Source organism: Mirounga leonina, unplaced genomic scaffold, assembly GCF_011800145.1.
Source record: "Mirounga leonina isolate KUSES-001 unplaced genomic scaffold, KU_Mleo_1.0 Mir_191, whole genome shotgun sequence".
Lineage (NCBI taxonomy): Eukaryota > Metazoa > Chordata > Mammalia > Carnivora > Phocidae > Mirounga > Mirounga leonina.
The window spans coordinates 110,096-130,234 of record NW_023270484.1 but is presented as its reverse complement, the minus strand read 5'-3'; the positions used below and the strand labels follow the sequence as shown (position 1 = coordinate 130,234).

General features: G+C 35.0%; 1 protein-coding gene across 1 annotated transcript; it reads left to right on the top strand.

Moving 5' to 3' along the window:
• Positions 1–6,896: 6,896 nt before the first annotated feature.
• Positions 6,897–8,542, top strand: LOC118023937 (heat shock transcription factor, Y-linked-like). Its single transcript, XM_035025352.1, has 2 exons — positions 6,897–7,415; positions 7,848–8,542. The coding sequence occupies exons 1-2, from the start codon at positions 6,903–6,905 to the stop codon at positions 8,535–8,537; spliced, it is 1,203 nt and encodes a 400-aa protein (XP_034881243.1). The 5' UTR covers positions 6,897–6,902; the 3' UTR covers positions 8,538–8,542.
• Positions 8,543–20,139: the final 11,597 nt, after the last annotated feature.

Below are 20,139 nucleotides of genomic sequence, written 5' to 3'. Positions count from 1 at the left end.
TGTACCTCTGAAACAAATAATACATTATATGTTAAAAAAAAAAAAAAGAAGAAGGGAAAAATGAAGGGGGGGAAATTGGAGGGGGAGACGAACCATGAGAGACTATGGACACTGAGAAACAAACTCCTAGAGAGGAGGGGGTTGGGGGAATCAGTTAGCCTGGTGATGGGTATTAAGGAGGGCATGTATTGAATGGAGCACTGGGTGTCATATGTAAACAGTGAATCATGGATCACTACATCAAAATAAATGAATGAATGAATGAATAAATAAATAAATAAAATAAAATAAATAAAATAATTATACCAAAACAAATCAATAAAAAGTAGATTTGAAAAAATGTAAGTATTGTATAAACTTTTAGAGTTCAAGACGAACATAACAAAGTGCTATCAACATGTTTTAATGGTGACTTAAAGATTACTCTTTGAACCCCAAATCACCATACACCAATATTAGCAAATAATATATTCTCTATAGTATCACTGACTTAATCTGGGGGATGGGAGGAGATGTTAAACAACTTTGCTTTCTTCCACTCTAGAAAGTTCCATTTACAAAAGCCCAGCTAAATTTAAGAAAATTATCAATAATGGTGCACCTGGCTGGCATAGTTGGAAGAGCATGTGATCTTGATCTTGGGGTTGTAAACTTGAGCGCCACCCTAGGTGTAGAGATTACTTAAAATTAAAAAATCTTTTATTTTATTTATGTTATTATTTTTATTATGTTCAGTTAGCCAACATACAGTACATAATTTTTGTTGTAGTGTTCAACGATTCATTAGTTGTATATAACACCCAGTTTAAAAAAGCTTTAAAAAAAAAACTATCAATATAAAGAACATTTAAAAACAATTCTAACATTATTTGAAGAGTACTGTAATATGTAAAGTATCTCAAATAACCTGAGCCCAAAAGTTATATTACTGGTATTGACTAATTTAGTTATTTATTTAGTAAAGTAAAATACTAGCAAATTAATAAACAAAATGTATTTGCTCACCAGATATATTGACAATAAATTGATACAATGAATCAATAATTTTTTCAATACTTGGTTATGAGTAATAGTTAAGATTTAGTAGGTAAGAAGTAAACACAACGTATACTTTTATCCTATTTTTCTCTGTAATAGATGTTAATGATGCAAGAGACAGCAGTAGGGAATTTCACTGACACATTCTCCCTCAGAATTTAGAATTCAAAAGTTCCTATAATAAGAGTAATCATTGAGAGACTTAGTTCTGACTCAGGTAGCACATATCTAGAAAACCTAGGGCTCAATTTTCTATAAAAAAGCATTAAAAGTTGTAACTTCTTAAACTTTAAGATGTTTATTTTGTATTTCAAATAAAATATGCACTAGCTTATGTGTAGTTAAATATTTTAATAAGATAAGAGAGTTTCGGGATGCCTGGGTGGCTCAGTCAGTTGAGCACTTGACTTGGTTTCAACTCAGGTCATGATCTCAGGGTCCTGGGATGGAATCCCACATCAGGCTCCACACTCAGCATGGAGTCTGCTTCTCCCTCTGCTCCTTCTCTCTCTCAAATGAGTAAATTAAAAAAATCTTTAAAAAAATCTTAAAAAAAAAAGATGAGTTTAGTTTTAAGACAGTGACTCTACTATTTGTTTTCATTTTTTTATTGCTGAATAATCAAAAGAAATTTAAAAGTTAAAATATTAAAATTTTAATAAAATTTTGGTATGTTTGCTCTACCTAAAACTACTTTATTAACTGACTAATAAGGTGGCACAGATATGTAGTGGAGCTACACAAAAGGCTGAAAATGCTAAGTAGTTGAATCAATTTGTAAAATTTGTTTTCCATCAGTCTAAATCTGAGTGTTGACTATTGACACAAAAATAATAACAATGTACTATGGGTATATAAGGAAAAGTAAAATGCATTACATTGGCAAAAAGGCTTGTAAGAGAAGAAAGGAAATATATAATTTTCAGATGCTTTTACTGTACATGAAGAGATATAATATCCCTTGAAGGTAGAGTATAGTAAGTTAAAGATGTGTACTATTAACTCAAAACAACAACTAACAATAAGACAGTTATAGCTAAAAAGCCAACAAAAGAGATTAAGTAAAATAAAACATATTTGATAGGGTATGTAGAAAAGTTTAATAAGTATATTAACTGTAAATGACTTATATGCCCTAATAAGGAGGCACAGCTTGTTGGGCTGGATTTTAAAAAACTGTAAGTGCTGCCTGCAAGAAATACATATTAAAAGAAATACCTATTAAAACAAAGGGGGCACCTGGGTGGCTCAGTGGGTTAAGCGTCTGCCTTCCGCTCAGGTCATGATCCCAGGGTCCTAGGATCAAGCCTGGCATTCGGCTCCCTGCTCAGTGGGGAGTCTGCTTCTCCCTCTGTCTCTGTCTCCCCCACCTTGTGCTCTCTCTCTCAAACAAATGAATGAAAATCTTTAAAAGATAAAAAATAAATAAGAAAAAAATAATTAGTAAAGACAAATTAATAAAACACAGGTAAAGGGATGGGAAAGTCATAAAAGTACTAGTCATAAAACAACTTGGTGGTCATATTAATATCAAAGTAGATTTCAGAGCAAAAAACTGGGGATAACATAGATCACTTCCTAATGATAAATGATCAACTGATGTTCCAAAGCAAGTTCTGAAATCAGATTTTCTAGGTTAGAAATGCTGCTAAAACCAGTGGATGAAAATCTGAGGAGAAATTTAGTAATTGTGAGTGAACTCTGGGGGTGGTCAGATAGATATACCCAAATAAAAAATGGACTAAATTTCATTTTTAAAAAAAACCATTTTATTTATTTGACAGAGAGAGACACAGCGAGACAGGGAACACAAGCAGGGGGAGTGGGAGGGGGAGAAGCAGGCTTCCTGCCGAGCAGAGAGCACGATGTGGGGTTCGGTCCCAGGACCCTGGGACCATGACCTGAGCTGAAGGCAGACGCTCAATGACTAAGCCACCCAGGTGCCCCCCAAATGGACTAAATTTCTTATTAGCAGATGTGATCTATAAGAAATATGAAAGGAAGATATTTTCATAATGAATGGATCAAAAGGATAACATACGAAATAATTAAGTGTAATTTCTCAAAAGAGAGACAGTGTATCTCTTAAAATGATGAGATAGAAAGTATACTGTACCACTTATAAGTACAGAAGAGAGAAGAGAATAAAACATTCATATGTACCTATGAAGTATGTGTAAATATGGAAATATGAAATAGTCATTTGCAGATGATTTCATTACTCACCCAAAGATGTCATAAAAATGTTCTTTTGAAATAATGTAAGCTAAAGATACAATGTTAGCAAAAGAAAGATATTATTTTAAATGATTTTTAAATCCGGAGTGACTACATGAATAAGAAAAAAAGGGAAGGAAAGAATAAAATAGAGAGTAGGTGAAAAGAGGGAGATCTAAGATACTACGAAAGGAGATGAAAAGCATAAAGAAAGACATGATTCATAACTGGAGACAACTGAGCTTAAGGGAAGAAGGAAATCAGTATTATAAGAAATGAAATCCGTTATCTCCCCAGCAATCCATAAATCAAATGTATAGATATTAAAGATTATACCTTTCTCCCAGCCCAGCCCAATCCACTCCTCTCTCCTCAGAACATGTAAGCTGACCTGTAAAGTTTATTTTTAGAAAATAAATACCTGTGAAAACATCTACATACAGTAAAACCTCAGAGTTTAAAAATTTGTCATTGGCGGTCTAAAAATTTAAAGTGTAAAGTTAAAGAGAACAGTCACAGAACAAGGGAATTCAGGTGTACATGGGTGCTGCAAAACATCTGACTAACTCAAAATACACTGCCTTTCTGCCACTTGGTTGAGATTTATTTATTTATTTTATTTATTTTAAATTTATTTATTATTTTTTTTTCCAGCTTGGAGGGTTGTTTTATCCTTCAGGAATACATTGGAATTCTTTTAAAAAAATTTAATATTTATAATCAAAATTTCAAAAATACAGAAATCAGAAAGAACAGTACAGTGAAACCCATATGCCCAATCCTTTATCTTCAACTATTATAAACATTTTTCCATATTTGCTTCAAAAATTTAGAAATTGATGGTCGAAAGCCATTTTAGTTAAACTTTTTTTTTAGTTTTTTTTTAAAATTTTTTATTGTTATCTTAATCCCCATACATTACTTCATTAGTTTTAGATGTAGTGTTCTTTATTATGTTATGTCACCATACAGTTGAGGTTTAGCTTAAAAAATTAAACAGTTCATCCTTCTACTAATTATTTACTAATTTTGTAGTAAATTTTATAATACATTAACCATTGTCCAACCTGAGAGAGCTCATCAGCATGTTCTCTTTTCTCATATAGAATCAGTTGAGAGAGTCTCTGCCTTCAAGCCTTCAGAAAAACAAACCCTAAAGTCACCGGATTTATGACAGATACAACTATTGTAAAATATCTGGCTTTAGGCCGAGAATGGGATAGGTAGAAGCAGCTGAAAAAGAGCTGTTGGAGCTGCACCTATTTGCTGTCCTATAGTTTTGGAGCATGTTCAAACCATAAGTGATTTTATTTTCAACCTGAAATCTCTTAGGACTCCTAGTGAAATGAGGGGCTTTACTCACCTACCTTGAACATGACCATTCCTGTCTCTTATTTCATTTTGCAAACTTAACCTTCTCTCATCTGCCTTTTCCTTTTCATGTAGTCTCCAGGTTAAATATAACACATACTGGAGGAATATAATTAAAAACAAAATCTGCATCCAGTCTATAAAACCTCTTCACAAAGACAGAAGAGAAAGAAAAGAATTTTGTTATTGAGTAAGCACTAACCAGAGAGAATGTAAGGTGCATCACATTCTAAGTGATAAAAAGATTGCAAAGACAGAAATCTTATTCTTCTATATAGCTAAGAAGATACAGCCTATTATATTCATGTATTCCAGATAAAATTGCTCATTTCTTTTATCTTTATGGAGGTAAGGTTTAAAATTTAGAGTCAGATGAAATTTGAATTAGGCCATCTTTCCCTAAAATCCCCAAACTCTTCTTTCTCCCTACTTGATGAAACTTTTCTACATTTAATGTGATTTCTACTTTCTGTTCCTTGCATTAACTCACTGTTTTCTCTACATATACACCCCATTGTTTGTAGCCATAGATAATCACTAGGCCCCCAACAAAAATTGCATGTGGAAAATTAAGGAAATGCCCTAGAATATAAATACACATCTTTACAATTTTGCAAAAAAAAAAAATGTTTGAATGAAATGATTGTCAAAATTCATGAACCTGCATCTGGAGGGAGTATCTTTCTTTTTTTTTAAAGATTTATTTTATTTGTTTATTTGAGAGAGAGAGTGGTGGATAGGGGACGGGGCGGGGGGGGGGGGGGGGGGGGACAGGATCTCAAGCAGACTCACAGCTGGGTTGGAGCCTGACATGAGACTTAATTTCATGATCCTGAGATTATGACCTGAGCCAAAACCAAGAGTTGGATGCTTAACCAACAAAGCCACCCTGGAGTGAGTATCTTTTTATCTTCATGAAATATTTACTGATGTGAAAATGTTTATTACTTACTGTTAATACATAAAATTCTGGATTTAAAAAGTATATTAAACTAAGACATCCTCCTAACATTGGTATCTCTTTCTGAGGCATGATAAAATATGGCAATTGTAAAAATAATTAATTTCTTCTACACCTATTGAAAAAGCAAAGCAGTCACAATATTACACCATGAACCTACAGAAATTCTTACTGTAGGTGGAGTATGGTTATTGCTAGACAGAAAAGAAACTTTTTACTCAAAATTAAGATTGCCTTACAAATGTACATTCTGTTTGTTGGGCGCAAAGATTATCCCACATAAGCTTTTTGTATAAATACATTGGCTGTTGCAATAAAAGCAATTTTCCCAAGACACACACACAAATAGATTTTATTTATAACACTGTCATGTTATTTTTTATCTCCAACTCTTTAGGTTCTCATTCATGGTGGATCTCTTGACATCTCTTAAAATCTTTTACTTCCTGACTATCCAACAGGTATTTACAGACATACCAAACAAAATCATATTTATTCCACTAATATGACTATGAAATGTATTTGATACTATTTAACACAGAGTACTTACATAAGATAAACAGATAAGTTAACTTTATATTCAGAAACCTAATTACATTTTATTTTAGTCAGTAATAATAACAGATTCAGGCTACTGTTAAAAAATTGAGGCAAAATACACATTATGTAAAAATAACCATTTCAAAATATAAAATTCAGGGGCAACTGTATCTTTGTAATGTATCATATTACCTAATTCTTAAATTTTTCAACATCTTAAGAAAAAATCCTTTAAACAGAACTTTCTGTTCCCCTCTCACCTGGCCCAGGGCAACCACTAACTTGTGGTTTCAGTGACTTTCTTTATATGCAGGTTACACAGATTTAAGTTCCAAATTGTCAGGGCTTTTTAAATCTTTTGTTTTACTCAGTTTTTTGCAGTTTTCATTTACCAGGTTTTATGTTATTGGCACCAACCTAGTAAGATTGTGTTTAGAAGAGGGAAATAATTTTTTATCAGGGCTAAATATAATTATGTATTTGTTTCTTTAAAAAATTTTGTAAAAATGAGATTTTGTACATCTTATTTTTTTGGTCGCTGTATACATAACTTTTATTTTAAGTACTTTATTTTAACTGAATGAATTTCAAAAGTAAACACTCTGGCTTTAATTGCTAGGAAACAGGCATCTTGTGATGTCACAGCTACTCAGGTGGTGGACCATTGTGATGGTCTGGATAGTTTATCTGCTTAGGCCAGCCAAAGCGGCATTTGAAGCTGCAGTGTTCAAAACCATGCAGATGAGAAACGTAGCTGAAGGAAAACTTACTTGAGATGGCACATGTTTCTTCAGAAATTCAAGATGATTCTCCTAAAGATGGATTGACTAGTTCCGCAGCCTCCATTAGTGCTCCTTTGTGTGATCACACATTCACTGGAGATGTGGACCTGAGGTCTATGATTGAAGAAAATGCTTTTCAGGCCTTGTCAGGAGGGTCCTTGATAAAAAGACCACGTTACACATTCTGTGTCTCTGAACCAGATGAAGATAATGATTTTTTTTCTCTGACCTTTCCCAGGAAACTTTGGAAAATAGTTGAAAGTGATCAATTCAAGTCAATTTGGTGGGATGAGAAGGGAACTTCTATAGTGATTGATGAGGAACTCTTCAAGAAAGAAGTTTTGGAGAGAAAGTCTCCTTACAGAATATTTGAAACTGGAAGTATGAAGAGTTTAGTTCGCCAGCTTAATCTTTATGGATTTAGTAAAATGCGACAGAGTTTTCAAAGATCTGCTTCTCTGGCTGACTTTCTAGCAGAGGAAAAAGAAGTTTCTGTTTTAAGCAAGGTATTCAAAAATGTTATTACTTATATAAAGAATATATAAGATTTTACCTTGTATAGCAGTAAATATGTTCATATGTATAGGCTAAAGTCAGATTTTTAAATTTTTAATATTTTTTAAAAATTGAGGCCAGCTTAGGCATGGAACATTCAGGGTTATAAGAAATTTTGGTAGTATCTTTGACCCTTACCAATGAACTTTAAATAAGGTCCTGAAGCCACTTAAAGTGCTATTCACTGTTACTTGTAAATATATAACACATTTTCATGAACCATAATTAAATGTTTGTTTCCAGTAAGTAAATTTTTAAAAATATTAACATACTAATATATTATTTGATGACTTTGTGTGATGAAACTAAAGTCAGATTTTATAGGTTATCTTCTCATATCTTGGTTGGAAATGTCACTTAGTAACTTTCTCCTTTGGTTTTAGTTACAGTTCTATCATAATCCATATTTTAAACGAGGCTGCCCCCAACTTTTAGTAAGAATGAAAAGAAGAGTCGGGATTAAAAATTCTTCTACAGTTTCATTAGTTCAAGATTTCAACAAGAAACCCTGCAGAGCAGGGGATAATGTGGATAGTCCTAATTCTGGTTTTGTTGCTGAAACTAATGGAGAAAGGGTATGTTCAAACTCCACCAATTTAAATGTGCCTCTAATAAGGAAGCCTTCTCCCAGCCAGAGAATTGCTACTACAACTGCCCCTGTGAGAAGTGATATTTCTCCTGCATCAACAATGTCAGTTAGACCATCGGAACAAATTGGAATGGAGCAACATGCTATTTTAAACCAGTTGACCACTTTTCACATGCACTCACATAGCAGCTACACTCAAGCAAATGGCCACATTGTGAACTTTGTTACAACTACAACTTCTACATCTCAGTACCGTATCATATCTCCCTTACAGAGCAGTTATTTTGGAACAATGGTGGAGCCTTCCACTTTTCCAACTAGATATGCTGATTTGTCAGCCAGTGAGGCTCGTTTTTCTAACCTGCAACCGGCAGGCAACCCATGGTTCACAATGCCAGTGATAGGTGATACTTCTGCTGCCTCACTTTCAAGGTCAACTCATCAACCGTCTCCATCGTATGCACATCATCCTAATTACAACTGATCTGTCAAAGGACTATCATTATGCAAGATAACAAAGATTATCATTTGTTGGCAATTGACCACATATTGGCAATTCTCTTATTTGAACAATAAAATTACATGTTCATCTTTATGGTTTCATTATGTTTATTTTTTGAAATAGTTCAGAGTAAAAATCTTTATTTTATTTATTGTATTTTTTTGTCATTTGGCAAGAACAGTTGACATACATCCTAAATAAATTGTATGTATTTTAAAAAGAATGGGAGCAAAGGAAAAGAAGCATTTGGAGTTAAGTAATTTCTGAAATAGTCCAAGATGAATAAAATGAGGGCATAAATTACAGTGATGTGGAAGGGGGCGCCTGGGTAGTTCAGTTGCTAAACGTCTGCTTTCGGCTCAGGTTATGATCCCAGGGTCCTGGGATCGAGCCTTGCATCTATTGCAGACTTGTGTCCAGAAGCAGATTCCCTCTCCCTTTGCCCCTCCCCCACTTGTATGTGCTCTGCAATAAATAAAATCTTAAAAAAATTGATGTGGAAGAGATACATGTATATGAAATCTAGAAAAGACAAATACATAGTATTTACTTTAGTATTTTCTCAATTACATTATATTCTCCCAGTTATTTAGAAGAGTCCTTGGATTTTAGTTGGCAAAGGTTGTCTTCATTAAAAAATACATTCATAGTGGAAAGTATAACACTCATCAGTTCAGCAACCATGTCATCACATGCTGCAGTCATGGACTGCAGGCCTCAGAATGTTGTGTAATTTTACAGGTGTTATTATCAAAGGCCTCTTTTGCCCTAGTGATCTCAAAACATTCCAGTTTGTGCCTTCATTTCCTCCCCTCATTAGTCCACCTTTTATATTTTTTAGTGGATACATTTATGTTGCTTTCTGATTCCATCCACAGCCTATTTCAGGCTTAATTCCTCATTCTGTTTTTGATGTCTTTTAAATTCTGAGCCCTGAAATTCAGCATAGTTAACAAGCCTTTAAAGACAACCGTTTACCTTAGCAGGTTCATAAGTTTCTTTTTCATTATCCGTTTTGAGTTGCATTCAAACTCTTTTTAGCCATGCCAGTTTCCATCATACAACTCTTAGGTTGAACCCCTTTACTTTGTCTTGGACATCAGCACAGATTGAGCACAGTTACTGACAAATATATTTTTATATGTATATATTGAATGAACAATAAATGAATGTTAGTTTAAGCCAATCAAAATCTACTTTTTGTGACTGAACATCCCCAATCAAAATCTACTTTTTGTGACTGAACATCCCATGTCTTTTACTATTATCACAATTGGTCTTACTCTTCACTGGAAATTTTCTTTCAAGAGTAGCTTACAGTTTTTACACTACAGATAATGAGTTTGACTTAAGGAAACTAGCATCACTAGTTATCACTGCATGCACTAATTTTTAGTGTCCTGTTTTTTGGCCATTATGCAGACTTGGATATTGTGGTTAATGCCATTAAAAAGGCTTTTTTTCCATTTTGTTTCATTGAAATGTAGGATTATTTCTCTGCCTGTCACAATATCTTCTCCATCTTCTGCTTTGACAAGTCATTCCCTGAGAGAATTTGCTACATACTTAACTAGCTCTGTGTTTACAGCAGTATCCCAACTATTGTGCATTACAATGACAAAATTCATTCCCTTTGCCTCTGAGATAGCTGGAATTGGGATGCAATACAGACCTGAACAATACATTCTTGTCATCCTACTGCATCAACACATATTTTCAAACTGTGTCTACACAGGAAAAGTTTGCAATCATTACTCTGTATAAGGAATCCTGATTTCCTCCTGGAGTTTCATGAGAATACCATGGTCATCCATGCCCATATGCCTATAATCACCATTATTTAGTTCTCATGTGTAATTATAGAGAATATAGTTTAACAACATGGTTAAATGTTATACATAAATGTTTCTTTTTTTGGTCAGTATTTGTTTTTTAATTAAGTTATGTTAGTTACCATAGAATACATCATTAGTTTTTGATGTGGTGATCCACGATCCATATGTGACAGTTGTACAGGTACCTTTTGAAGCACAAACTGACAGGAGGAGTTCACATATCTAGGTCTCCAAACATGCATTCTCTGAAAATCTCAGGAGAAGGGACACAGATTTCTATTACTGAGGAATTCAAATGCTGCCAAAAATGCCAAATAATCCATCAGAATAGTTATCAAGTGCCTATGATATGAATCCTCAGGGCTGGATATTGTGTCCTACAAATACCTCATAAAGCCTTCACATTATTCCTAAAAAGTCTTGACATTGTAAGCACCTTCATTCTCAAAATTTCTTTATCTGTCTTCAAGTTGCTACCTCTGCTCTCAGAAAGCCAGAGTTTTGTGACTAGCTTTATTGATTTCCTCCAGACTCACCATATATCACCAAAGACGACCTATGCCATGCAGGCATTGCCCAACTGTCCCTTGCTGGACCATTGCCACCCAAGAAACTGCCAGTATTCTGAGCTTATTTATCTTTAAATCCTGTCCTATCTTCAAGGTTTAGTTTAAGTGCCCTGATTTTCCACCTGAGAGGGATTCCTCACCCACTTTCCTCCCCTTTTTGTGGGATCCTATAACTTTTACTGTGAAATCAGTAACTTGGGTTTAATGTCAAAAGCAGCTATTTTAATGCTTAAGATAAGTCATATAAAACTAAGTGCATTTAATTATTTATGATAATTGAATGTACTGTTATTTAACTCCTATGCCATCTTTGCTAATCCTGTTGGTTCTGGACCCAGCAAGTGGGGGAGCTCAAAGAGCAAAGGAGGCTACCAAAAAGCCTTTCCAACATCTGTATTGCTTGCTGGTCCCAGCATATGACATGCTGGCCTTCTTTGTGTTATATCACTGCTTTTATTCCTGACTGTTACATGAAAGTGCAAACATTAAGGAATAAAAATAGGTAAGTCATTTAGAAAGGGGTGTATAGTAGAACTTGCAAAGGTTTGTCCCTTTATAGCTGCCAGATCCTTTAGAAAGGTTGTTGCTTTCCAGAACCATTCTGTACCTGGACAATAACTCATGTGTGCCATTCATTAGCCTGCCAATAAGTAGTTACTAAATCACAGAATGATCAAATTCTCAGGAAAATTATGGGTCAGGCAAAATAGTGGTCAAAGGTAAGGGTAACAGAAGCCCAGAAAGCACTCTGACCCACAGTTTCTGATGAAGATGTCAACAATTTTTTCTGAAGGTACTTTTTGGAAGTGAGTACCATAAAAGTTCTGTAAAAACCAGGTATGGAAAATGAAGCAAAGACTGTCTTTAGTAAATAGCAAGAATTAGGTGCATAACATTTACTTATGACTAGGACCGGGTAAAATACTCAGAGACATTCATTGGTTTGTGCAGTATCAAATGCTTGAGGGCTATAACATATTTCAATTTCTTATTTGGGCCTTGGGCCTGAAAAGAATGTGAACTTTATGTTGTTCTTAAAAAGAATGCACTGAAATCATCAGCTGATGGAAACTGGGAACAGCTATTATCAGATTCCGAGGACCAATCAGAACTCATTCAACCACTCCTCCTCCTGCCAGAGAAGCCGGCACAACTCACAAACCTTTCAAAACCTCCTTACACTCCATAGCGTCTCCAGAGACCAACCTCATTGCTCTCCAAGCAAACAGAAATGACCCAATGCAACCAAGCAGGCAGTACTGGGTGGTGCGGTCAAGGATGGAGTAGGGTCTTAAACACTACTTACCCAAGGCCTAGGAACTTGGGTACTAAGCATAATCTTGGGAGGAAATGACCACTAGCTAAGAGACCACAGCACAACCGTTTTGTGATCCTGGCTGTCAAGATGGGATTTCACAGGGCTACAGACGAAGCATTCCCACCCAACCATGGACGCCCAAAAGGAAAAGCGGAATCAGCCCTTTTCCTAAAGATGGAAACAGATAAACCCATAGTTGAAAGCAGACCCTTTACCCAGGCAAATGCCCCGAAGGGAAAGAATCTCACCACTTCTGTGCAACACTATCTGTAGTCCTGAGCAAGAGGAAATTAGATGATGGAGAATTTCAGTTCCCAGCTTCCACTTCCTGTAGAAATTAAGAATTCATTTTCCTTATTCTCTAGAGCTGCAAGAACAGAATGGCAATTACTAGGATGACCAAATTTTATTAATTCACAAGTGACAGTTATGCAACAGGACTTTTTCCACTGAGCAGTTTAGCCATTAAAAACCATCTTTTGGGGCGCCTGGGTGGCTCAGTCGTTAAGCATCTGCCTTCGGCTCAGGTCATGATCCCAGGGTCCTGGGATCGAGTCCCACATCGGGCTCCCTGCTCCGCGGGGAGCCTGCTTCTCCCTCTCCCACTCCCCCTGCTTGGGTTCCCTCTCTTGCTGTGTCTCTCTCTGTCAAATAAATAAATAAAATCTTAAAACAACAACAACAACAACAAAAAACCCATCTTTTGCTCATCCCTGAAATATTTAATAAACATCAAGATTGAGCATAATATATGACTAATCTATAACCTTTTCTACTAAATATATTGTAGGGAATACCCTATATGATCCCTTCTAATTCTACCACGTCATTATTAAAAAATCATGCTTTATTTTAGTAAGAAATCATTTCTTTGTTCAGCCTTATGAGTGTACTAAAATCATCTCAATCCCTACACTTTGAAATGGTGAACTTCATGGCATGTAAATTGTGTGTCAGCTAAGAAATAAACATTTGTAGTCCAGTATTGGTTAGTAGCCACTGGTTGCACAGCTTTGTGAATACACTTAAAGACTACCTCACAATACAATTTAAAGGGCTGAACTCTATGGCATGTTAATTTACAACTCAACTTAAAAAAAAAAGAAAAAAGAAAAAGAAACAACACCATAATGAGATACCACCTCATACCAGTCACAATGGCTAAAATTAACAAGACAAAAAAAAAAAAAAAAAAAAGGTGGGATGCCTGGGTGGCTCAGTCGGTTAAGTGGCTGTCTTTGGCCTGGCATCGAGTCCCACATCAGGCTCCTTGCTCAGCAGGGAGTTTGCTTCTCCCTCTCTCTCCTTCTGCTTGTGTTCTCTCTGTCAAATAAATAAAATCTAAAAAAAAAAAAAAGGTGTTGGCAAGCATGTGGAGAAAGAGGGACTCTCTTATACTGTTGGTGGGAATGCAAGCTGGTGCAGCCAATCTGGAAAACAGTATGGAGGTTCCTCAAGAACTTAAAAATAGACAGACCTACCCTAGGACCAAGCAATTGCACTACTAGGTAATTACCCAAAGATACAGAAATACAGATTCTAAAGGGTATATGCACCACAATATTTATATCAGCATTATTTACACTACCCAAAATACTAAAAGAGCCCAGATGTCCATTGACTGATGAATGGGTAAAGAAGAAGTGGTATATTATACAATGGAATGTTACTTAACCATTAAAAAGAACAAAATCTTGCCATTTGCAACAATGTGAATGGAGCTAGAGTATATTATGCTAAGTGAAATAAGTCAGTCAGAGAAAGGCAAATACGATATGATTTCACTCATATTTGGAATGTAAGAAAAAAACAACAACAGATGAACACATGGGAAGGGGGAGAAAAAGGAGAGGGAAACAAGCCTTAAGAGACTCTTAACCATAGAGAACAAACTGAGGGTTGCTGGAAGGAGGTGGGTGGAGGATGGGCTAGATGAGTGATGGGCATTAAGGAGGGCACTTGTGATGAGCACTGGGTGTTGTATGTAAGTGATGAATCGGTGAGTTGTACTCCTGAAACCAATATTGTAGCATATTTTCACTAACTAAAATTTAAATAAAAAATTTAAAAAGTTAGTCAAAGGGATGCACAAAATTAAAGGACGCACAATATGACATTATGTATGTAAAATGTGGAGGGGGAGGGGCGCCTGGGTGGCTCAGATGGTTAAGCTTCTGCCTTCAGCTCAGGTCGTGACCCCAGGGTCCTGGGATTGAGCCCCACATCGGTCTCCTGGCTCAGCGGGGAGCCTGCTTCTTCCTCTCCCTCTGCCTCTCTCCCTGCTCATGCTCTCTCTCTCTCTGTATCTCTGTGTCTCAAAATGAATAAATAAAATCTTGAAAAAAAATGTGGAGAGGGAAGTAAAAATGTCATGTTTTTAGACTGTGTTCAAACTTAAGTAACCATCAACATATTATAATTGCTTTTACTTACAAGGTCCTATATGAACCTAATGGTAATCAAAAATAAAAAATCTATGTAGATACATGCACAAAAAAGAGAAAGAATCCAAGTATGTCATTTTAAAAAACCATCAAACCCCAAGGGACAAGAACAAGAAAACAATAAAGGAAGAGAAAAGAACTCTAATAAAACAGAAAACAGCAAAACGGCAATATGTACGTATCTATGAATAATTACTTTGGATGTAAATGGTCTAAATGCTGCAATCAAAAGTCTTTCAGTAAACAAAGGATAAAAAAAGAAGACTCATCTATATGCTGCCGACAAGAAACCCATTTCAAACCTAAGACACATAAAAACTGAAAGAGATGAAAAAAGATATTCTAGGCAAACAGAATTTTTTAAAGCTAGGGAAGCAATACTTATATCAGACAAAATACCCTTCACACAAAAGAATGTAGCAAGACAAAACAAAGGACACTACATAATGATAAGGGGATCAATCCAACAAAAGGGTATAACAATTTTAAATATTTTTGCCTCAAATATAAAACATAAGAATACCTAACACATAGAGTAAATATTAACACACTTAAAAAAGACAAGTTGACAGAAATAAAATAATAGTAGGGCACATTATCACCCCACTTACATCAAGGGATAGATGATCCAGACAGAAAATCAGTAAGGAAACAGTGGCTTTGAATGACACACTAGACCAATTAGACCCAAGAAATATATTCAAAGCATTCAATTCAAAAAAGGTAGAAAACACACTCCTTTCAAACACACATGGAACATTCTCCAGAATAGTTCATATACAAGGCTACTACAAATTAATTACAAAAAAAAAAAAAATAGGTAGATAAAAACAAACACATACAGACTAAACAACATACTACTTAGCAACATAAGTGTCAAGAAAGAAATCAAAGTGGAAAAGAAAACTGCATGGAGAGAAACAAAAATGAAAACATAATTACCCAATATCCCTGAGAACAACAAGAAATAGAAGTGCAATAGAACCAAGAACTGGTTCTTTGAAAAGATAAAATTAATAAACCTTAAGTCAGAATTATCAGGGGAAAGGGGATGACTCAAATAAATAAAATCAGAAATGAAAAAAAATAACAGCACCACAATGCAAATAATTATAAGAAATTATTACAAAAATACATGGCAAAACATTGGATAATCTAAAGAAATGGAAAATTGCCTGGCAACTATCAATCTTCCTTACTGAATCACCAAGAAAGAAATAAAAAATCTGAAAAAACTAATTACTAGAAATGAAACTAAATCAGTAATCAGAATCTTCCAACAATAAAAGTCCAGGTCAAGATGGCTTGAAAATTCCACCAAACATTTTCTTTTCTTTCTTTCTTTTTTTTTTTTTTTTAAGATTTTATTTATTTGTTTGAGAGAGAGACACAGCGAGAGAGGGAACACAAGCAGGGGGAGTGGGAGAGGGAGAAGCAGGCCCCCCGTGGAGCAGGGAGCCCGATGTGGGACTCGATCCCAGGACTCTGGGATCATGACCTGAGCCGAAGGCAGATGCTTAATGACTGAGCCACCCAGGCGCCCCTCCACCAAACATTTTCAAAGGAGAGTTAACACCTCCTCTTCTTAAACTATTTCAAAAATGGAAGAGAAGGAAAATTTTCAAATTCACCCTCTGAGTTCAGCATTATCCTGATAGCAAGAACAGAAAAAGACACTACACAAAATAAAATAAATACAGGCCCATAACTCTGATTAACACAGACACAAAAATCCCCAAGAAAATACTAGCAAATCAAATTTAAGACTATATTAAAAGCATCATTTATCCCATTTTAAATTATATATACTTCCAGAGAAGCATGTGGTGTTTCAATATTTGCAAATCAATAAATATGATACATCTCATTAACAAGAGAAAAACATATAATCATTTCAGTAGATGAAGAAAAATCATTTTTTTAATACATTTTTTTTCATGATAAAAACTCTCAATGAAGTAGGTAGAGAGGGAACATACCTGAAAATCATAAAGACCATATATAAGAAACCCACATCTAATATCATACTCAAAAACGGAGTTTTTCCTCCAAGGTCAGGATCAAGACAAGGATGTCCACTCTAACCTTTATTTTTTTTTTAAGGACAAAATTATTATTATTATTATTTTTAGTTTTTGATGTAGTGTTCCATGATTCATTGGTTGCGTATAATACCCAGTGCTCCATGCAGTACGTGCCCTCCTTAATACCCATCACCAAGCTAACCCATCCTCCCACCCCCCTCCCCTCTAGAACCCTCAGTTTGTTTCTCAGAGTTCATAGTCTCTCATGGTTTGTTTCCCCCTCCGATTCCCCCCCTTCATTCTTCCCTTCCTGCTATCTTTTTCTTCTTTTTTAAAACATATAATGTATTGTTTCAGAGGTACAGGTCTGTGATTCAACAGTCTTACACAATTCACAGCGCTCACCATAGCACATACCCTCCCCAATGTCTATCACCCAGCCACCCCATCCCTCCCACCCCCCACCACTCTAGCAACTGTCAGTTTGTTTCCTGAGATTAAGAATTCCTCATATCAGTGAGGTCATATGATACATATCTTTCTCTGATTGACTTATTTCACTCCTCTAACCATTTTTATTCAACATAGTACTGGAAGTCTAGTTGCAGCAATAAGATAAGAAAAAGAAATACAAAACATTCAAATTGGTAAGGAAGAAGTAAAACTTTCATTATTGGCAGATATCATCCTACAGTATATAAAACACCCTAAACTCCACCAAAAAAAGAAATAAGTGGTGGGTACTAAGGAGGGTACTTGTAATGAGCACCATGTGTTGCATGTAAGTGATAAATCACTAAATTCTACTCCTGATAGCCAATATTTTACTTTTTGTTGCCTTTTTTTTGTGTGTTATGAGGGATCAAGGTGAAATCTATCAGTTCACCATTTGGCTCCATCTGTTTCACCTTTACAAGAAATGAGAAGTGAATAATTTCCTAGAAACATACAGTCTTCTAAAACTAATTCAGGAAGAAATACAAAATGGAACAGACTGAACTAGTAACAAAAATGAACCAGTAATTTTAAAAACTCCAAACAAGTAGAAGTCCAGGACCAAATGGTCTCCAGGTGAAATCTACCAAACATTTCTAAAAAGTCAATAAGTATACTTCTCCAACTATTCCAAATTGTAAGAGGAAAGCAATGCTTCCAAACTTACCCTATGAGGGCAGCATTACTCTGATACAAAAGCCAGACAATGACACCACAAAAAAAGAAACTACAGCCCAATATCTCTGATGAACATAAATGCAAAAATCCTCAACAAAATATCAGTAAGCTGAATCCAAAAATACATTAAAGTTTTATTCACTACAATCAAATGGGATTTGTTTTAAGTGTGGCTTCATTATCTTAAGTCAATCAATGTAATACATCACATTAACAAAAGAAAAAATAAAAGCCATATTTGCATTTCAAGGCATTAGATAAAAAACAACATCCTTTCATCATAAACACCTTTGATAAATTGGGTATACAAGGAACATACTACAACATAATAAAGGCAATAAATGAAAAACTAATAGCTAATATAATATGAGTGGTGAAAAACTTAGAGCTTTTCCCTAAGGTCAGGAACAAGACAGGTAGTCACTCTCACCACTGTTAGTCAACACAGTATTGGAAGTTCTAGTCACAGCAATCAGACAACAAAAAGAAATGGAAGCCATCCAAATTTGTGTGGAATAAGTAACACTGTCACTATTTGCATATGACATGATATTAAGTATAGAGAACTCTAAAGACTCCACCAGAAAATTTATTAGAACTAATAAATTAATTCAGTAAAGTCACAGGATACAAAATCAATATATAGAAATCTGTTGTGTATCTATACACTAATAACAAAGTATTATTTAAGTAGTAATTTAGAAAATAATCCCATTAATGATTGCACCAAAAATAATAAAATACACAGGAAAAATTTAAACTGGAAGACCAGGACTCTGAAAACTGTAAGACATTGGTGAAAGAACTTGAAGACATCACAAACAAATGGAAAGATATTCAATGCTTATGAACTAAAAAATTAATATCATTAAAATGTCTATATTACCCAAAGTAATTTACAGACTTAAGGCAGTCCCTATCAAAGTATCAATAGCATTTTTCACAGAGCTAGAAGAAATTATAGTAAAATTTGTATAGAAACACAGAAGCCAAAGCAATCTTGAAAAAGAACAAAGTTGGAGGTATAACAATTTCAGACTTGTTATATGATAAAATCATACTAATGAAATGGTTTCATAGTGCCATGAAAATAAGCACATAGATCAATGAAACAAAACAAAGAACTGATGAATAAGCCAGTATCTATATAGTCAATTAATTTATGACAAACATGGCAAGAATATAAAATGGCAAAAAGACAGTTTCTTCAACAAATTGTGTTGGGAAAACTGTACAGCTACATACAAAAGAATGAAACTGGACCATTCTCTTACACCATACACAAAAATAAATTCAAAATGGTTGAAAGACCTAAATGTGAAGTCTGAAACCAAAAATCAAGTACAAGAAAACAGACAGCAATCTGTTTGACATCAGCTACAGCAACATATTTATGGATATGTCTCCTCAGAAAAAGGGGAACAAAAGCAAAAATAAATAATTGGGACTACACCACAGTAGAAAGCTGATGCAGAGTAAAACAAAAAGAAACAAATAACAGAAGATATTTGCAAATAATATAACTGATATGAGGTTGATAACCAAAATATACAATAACTTATACACTCAACAACAAAAACAAAACAAATAATTAAAATATGAGCAGAAAACCTGAATGGACATTTTTCCAAAGAAGACATGGCCAACAGACTCATGGAAATACCCTCTTTTTTTTTTTTTTTTAAAGATTTTATTTATTTATTTGACAGAGACACAGAGAGAGAGGGAACACAAGCAGGGGGAGTGGGAGAGGGAGAAGCAGGCTCTCTGCTGAGCGGGGAACCCAGTGCAGGGCTTGATCCCAGAACCCTGGGATCATGACCTGAGCTGAAGGCAGACGCTTAACGACTGAGCCACCCAGGCACCTCTGGAAATACCCTCTTAACATCACTAATCATCTGAAAATTGCAAATCAAAACAACAGCGAGATACCCCTCACATCAGATTGAGTAAAAGCAAATAGACAAGAAATATCATGCATTGGTAAGGATGTGGAGAAAAGGGGATCTCATGTACTGTGTTTTCATTCTTATTGGTTTCCAAAATTGTTTAAATTCTTCTTTAATTTCCTGGTTGATCCAATCATTCTTTAGCAGAATGGTCTTTAGCTTCCAAGGGTTTGAGTTCCTTCCAATTTTTTTCTTGTGATTGAGTTCCAGTGTCAAAGCATTGTGGTTTGAAGATATACAGGGAACAATCTCAATCTTTGGGTATCAGTTGA

Coding starts and splice junctions, on each gene's coding strand:
- LOC118023937 (XM_035025352.1), top strand. CDS start 6,903: ATGGCACATGTTTCTTCAGAAATTCAAGATGATTCTCCTAAAGATGGA. Junction 7,416..7,847: donor AAGTTTCTGTTTTAAGCAAG/GTATTCAAAAAT, acceptor CTTTGGTTTTAG/TTACAGTTCTATCATAATCC.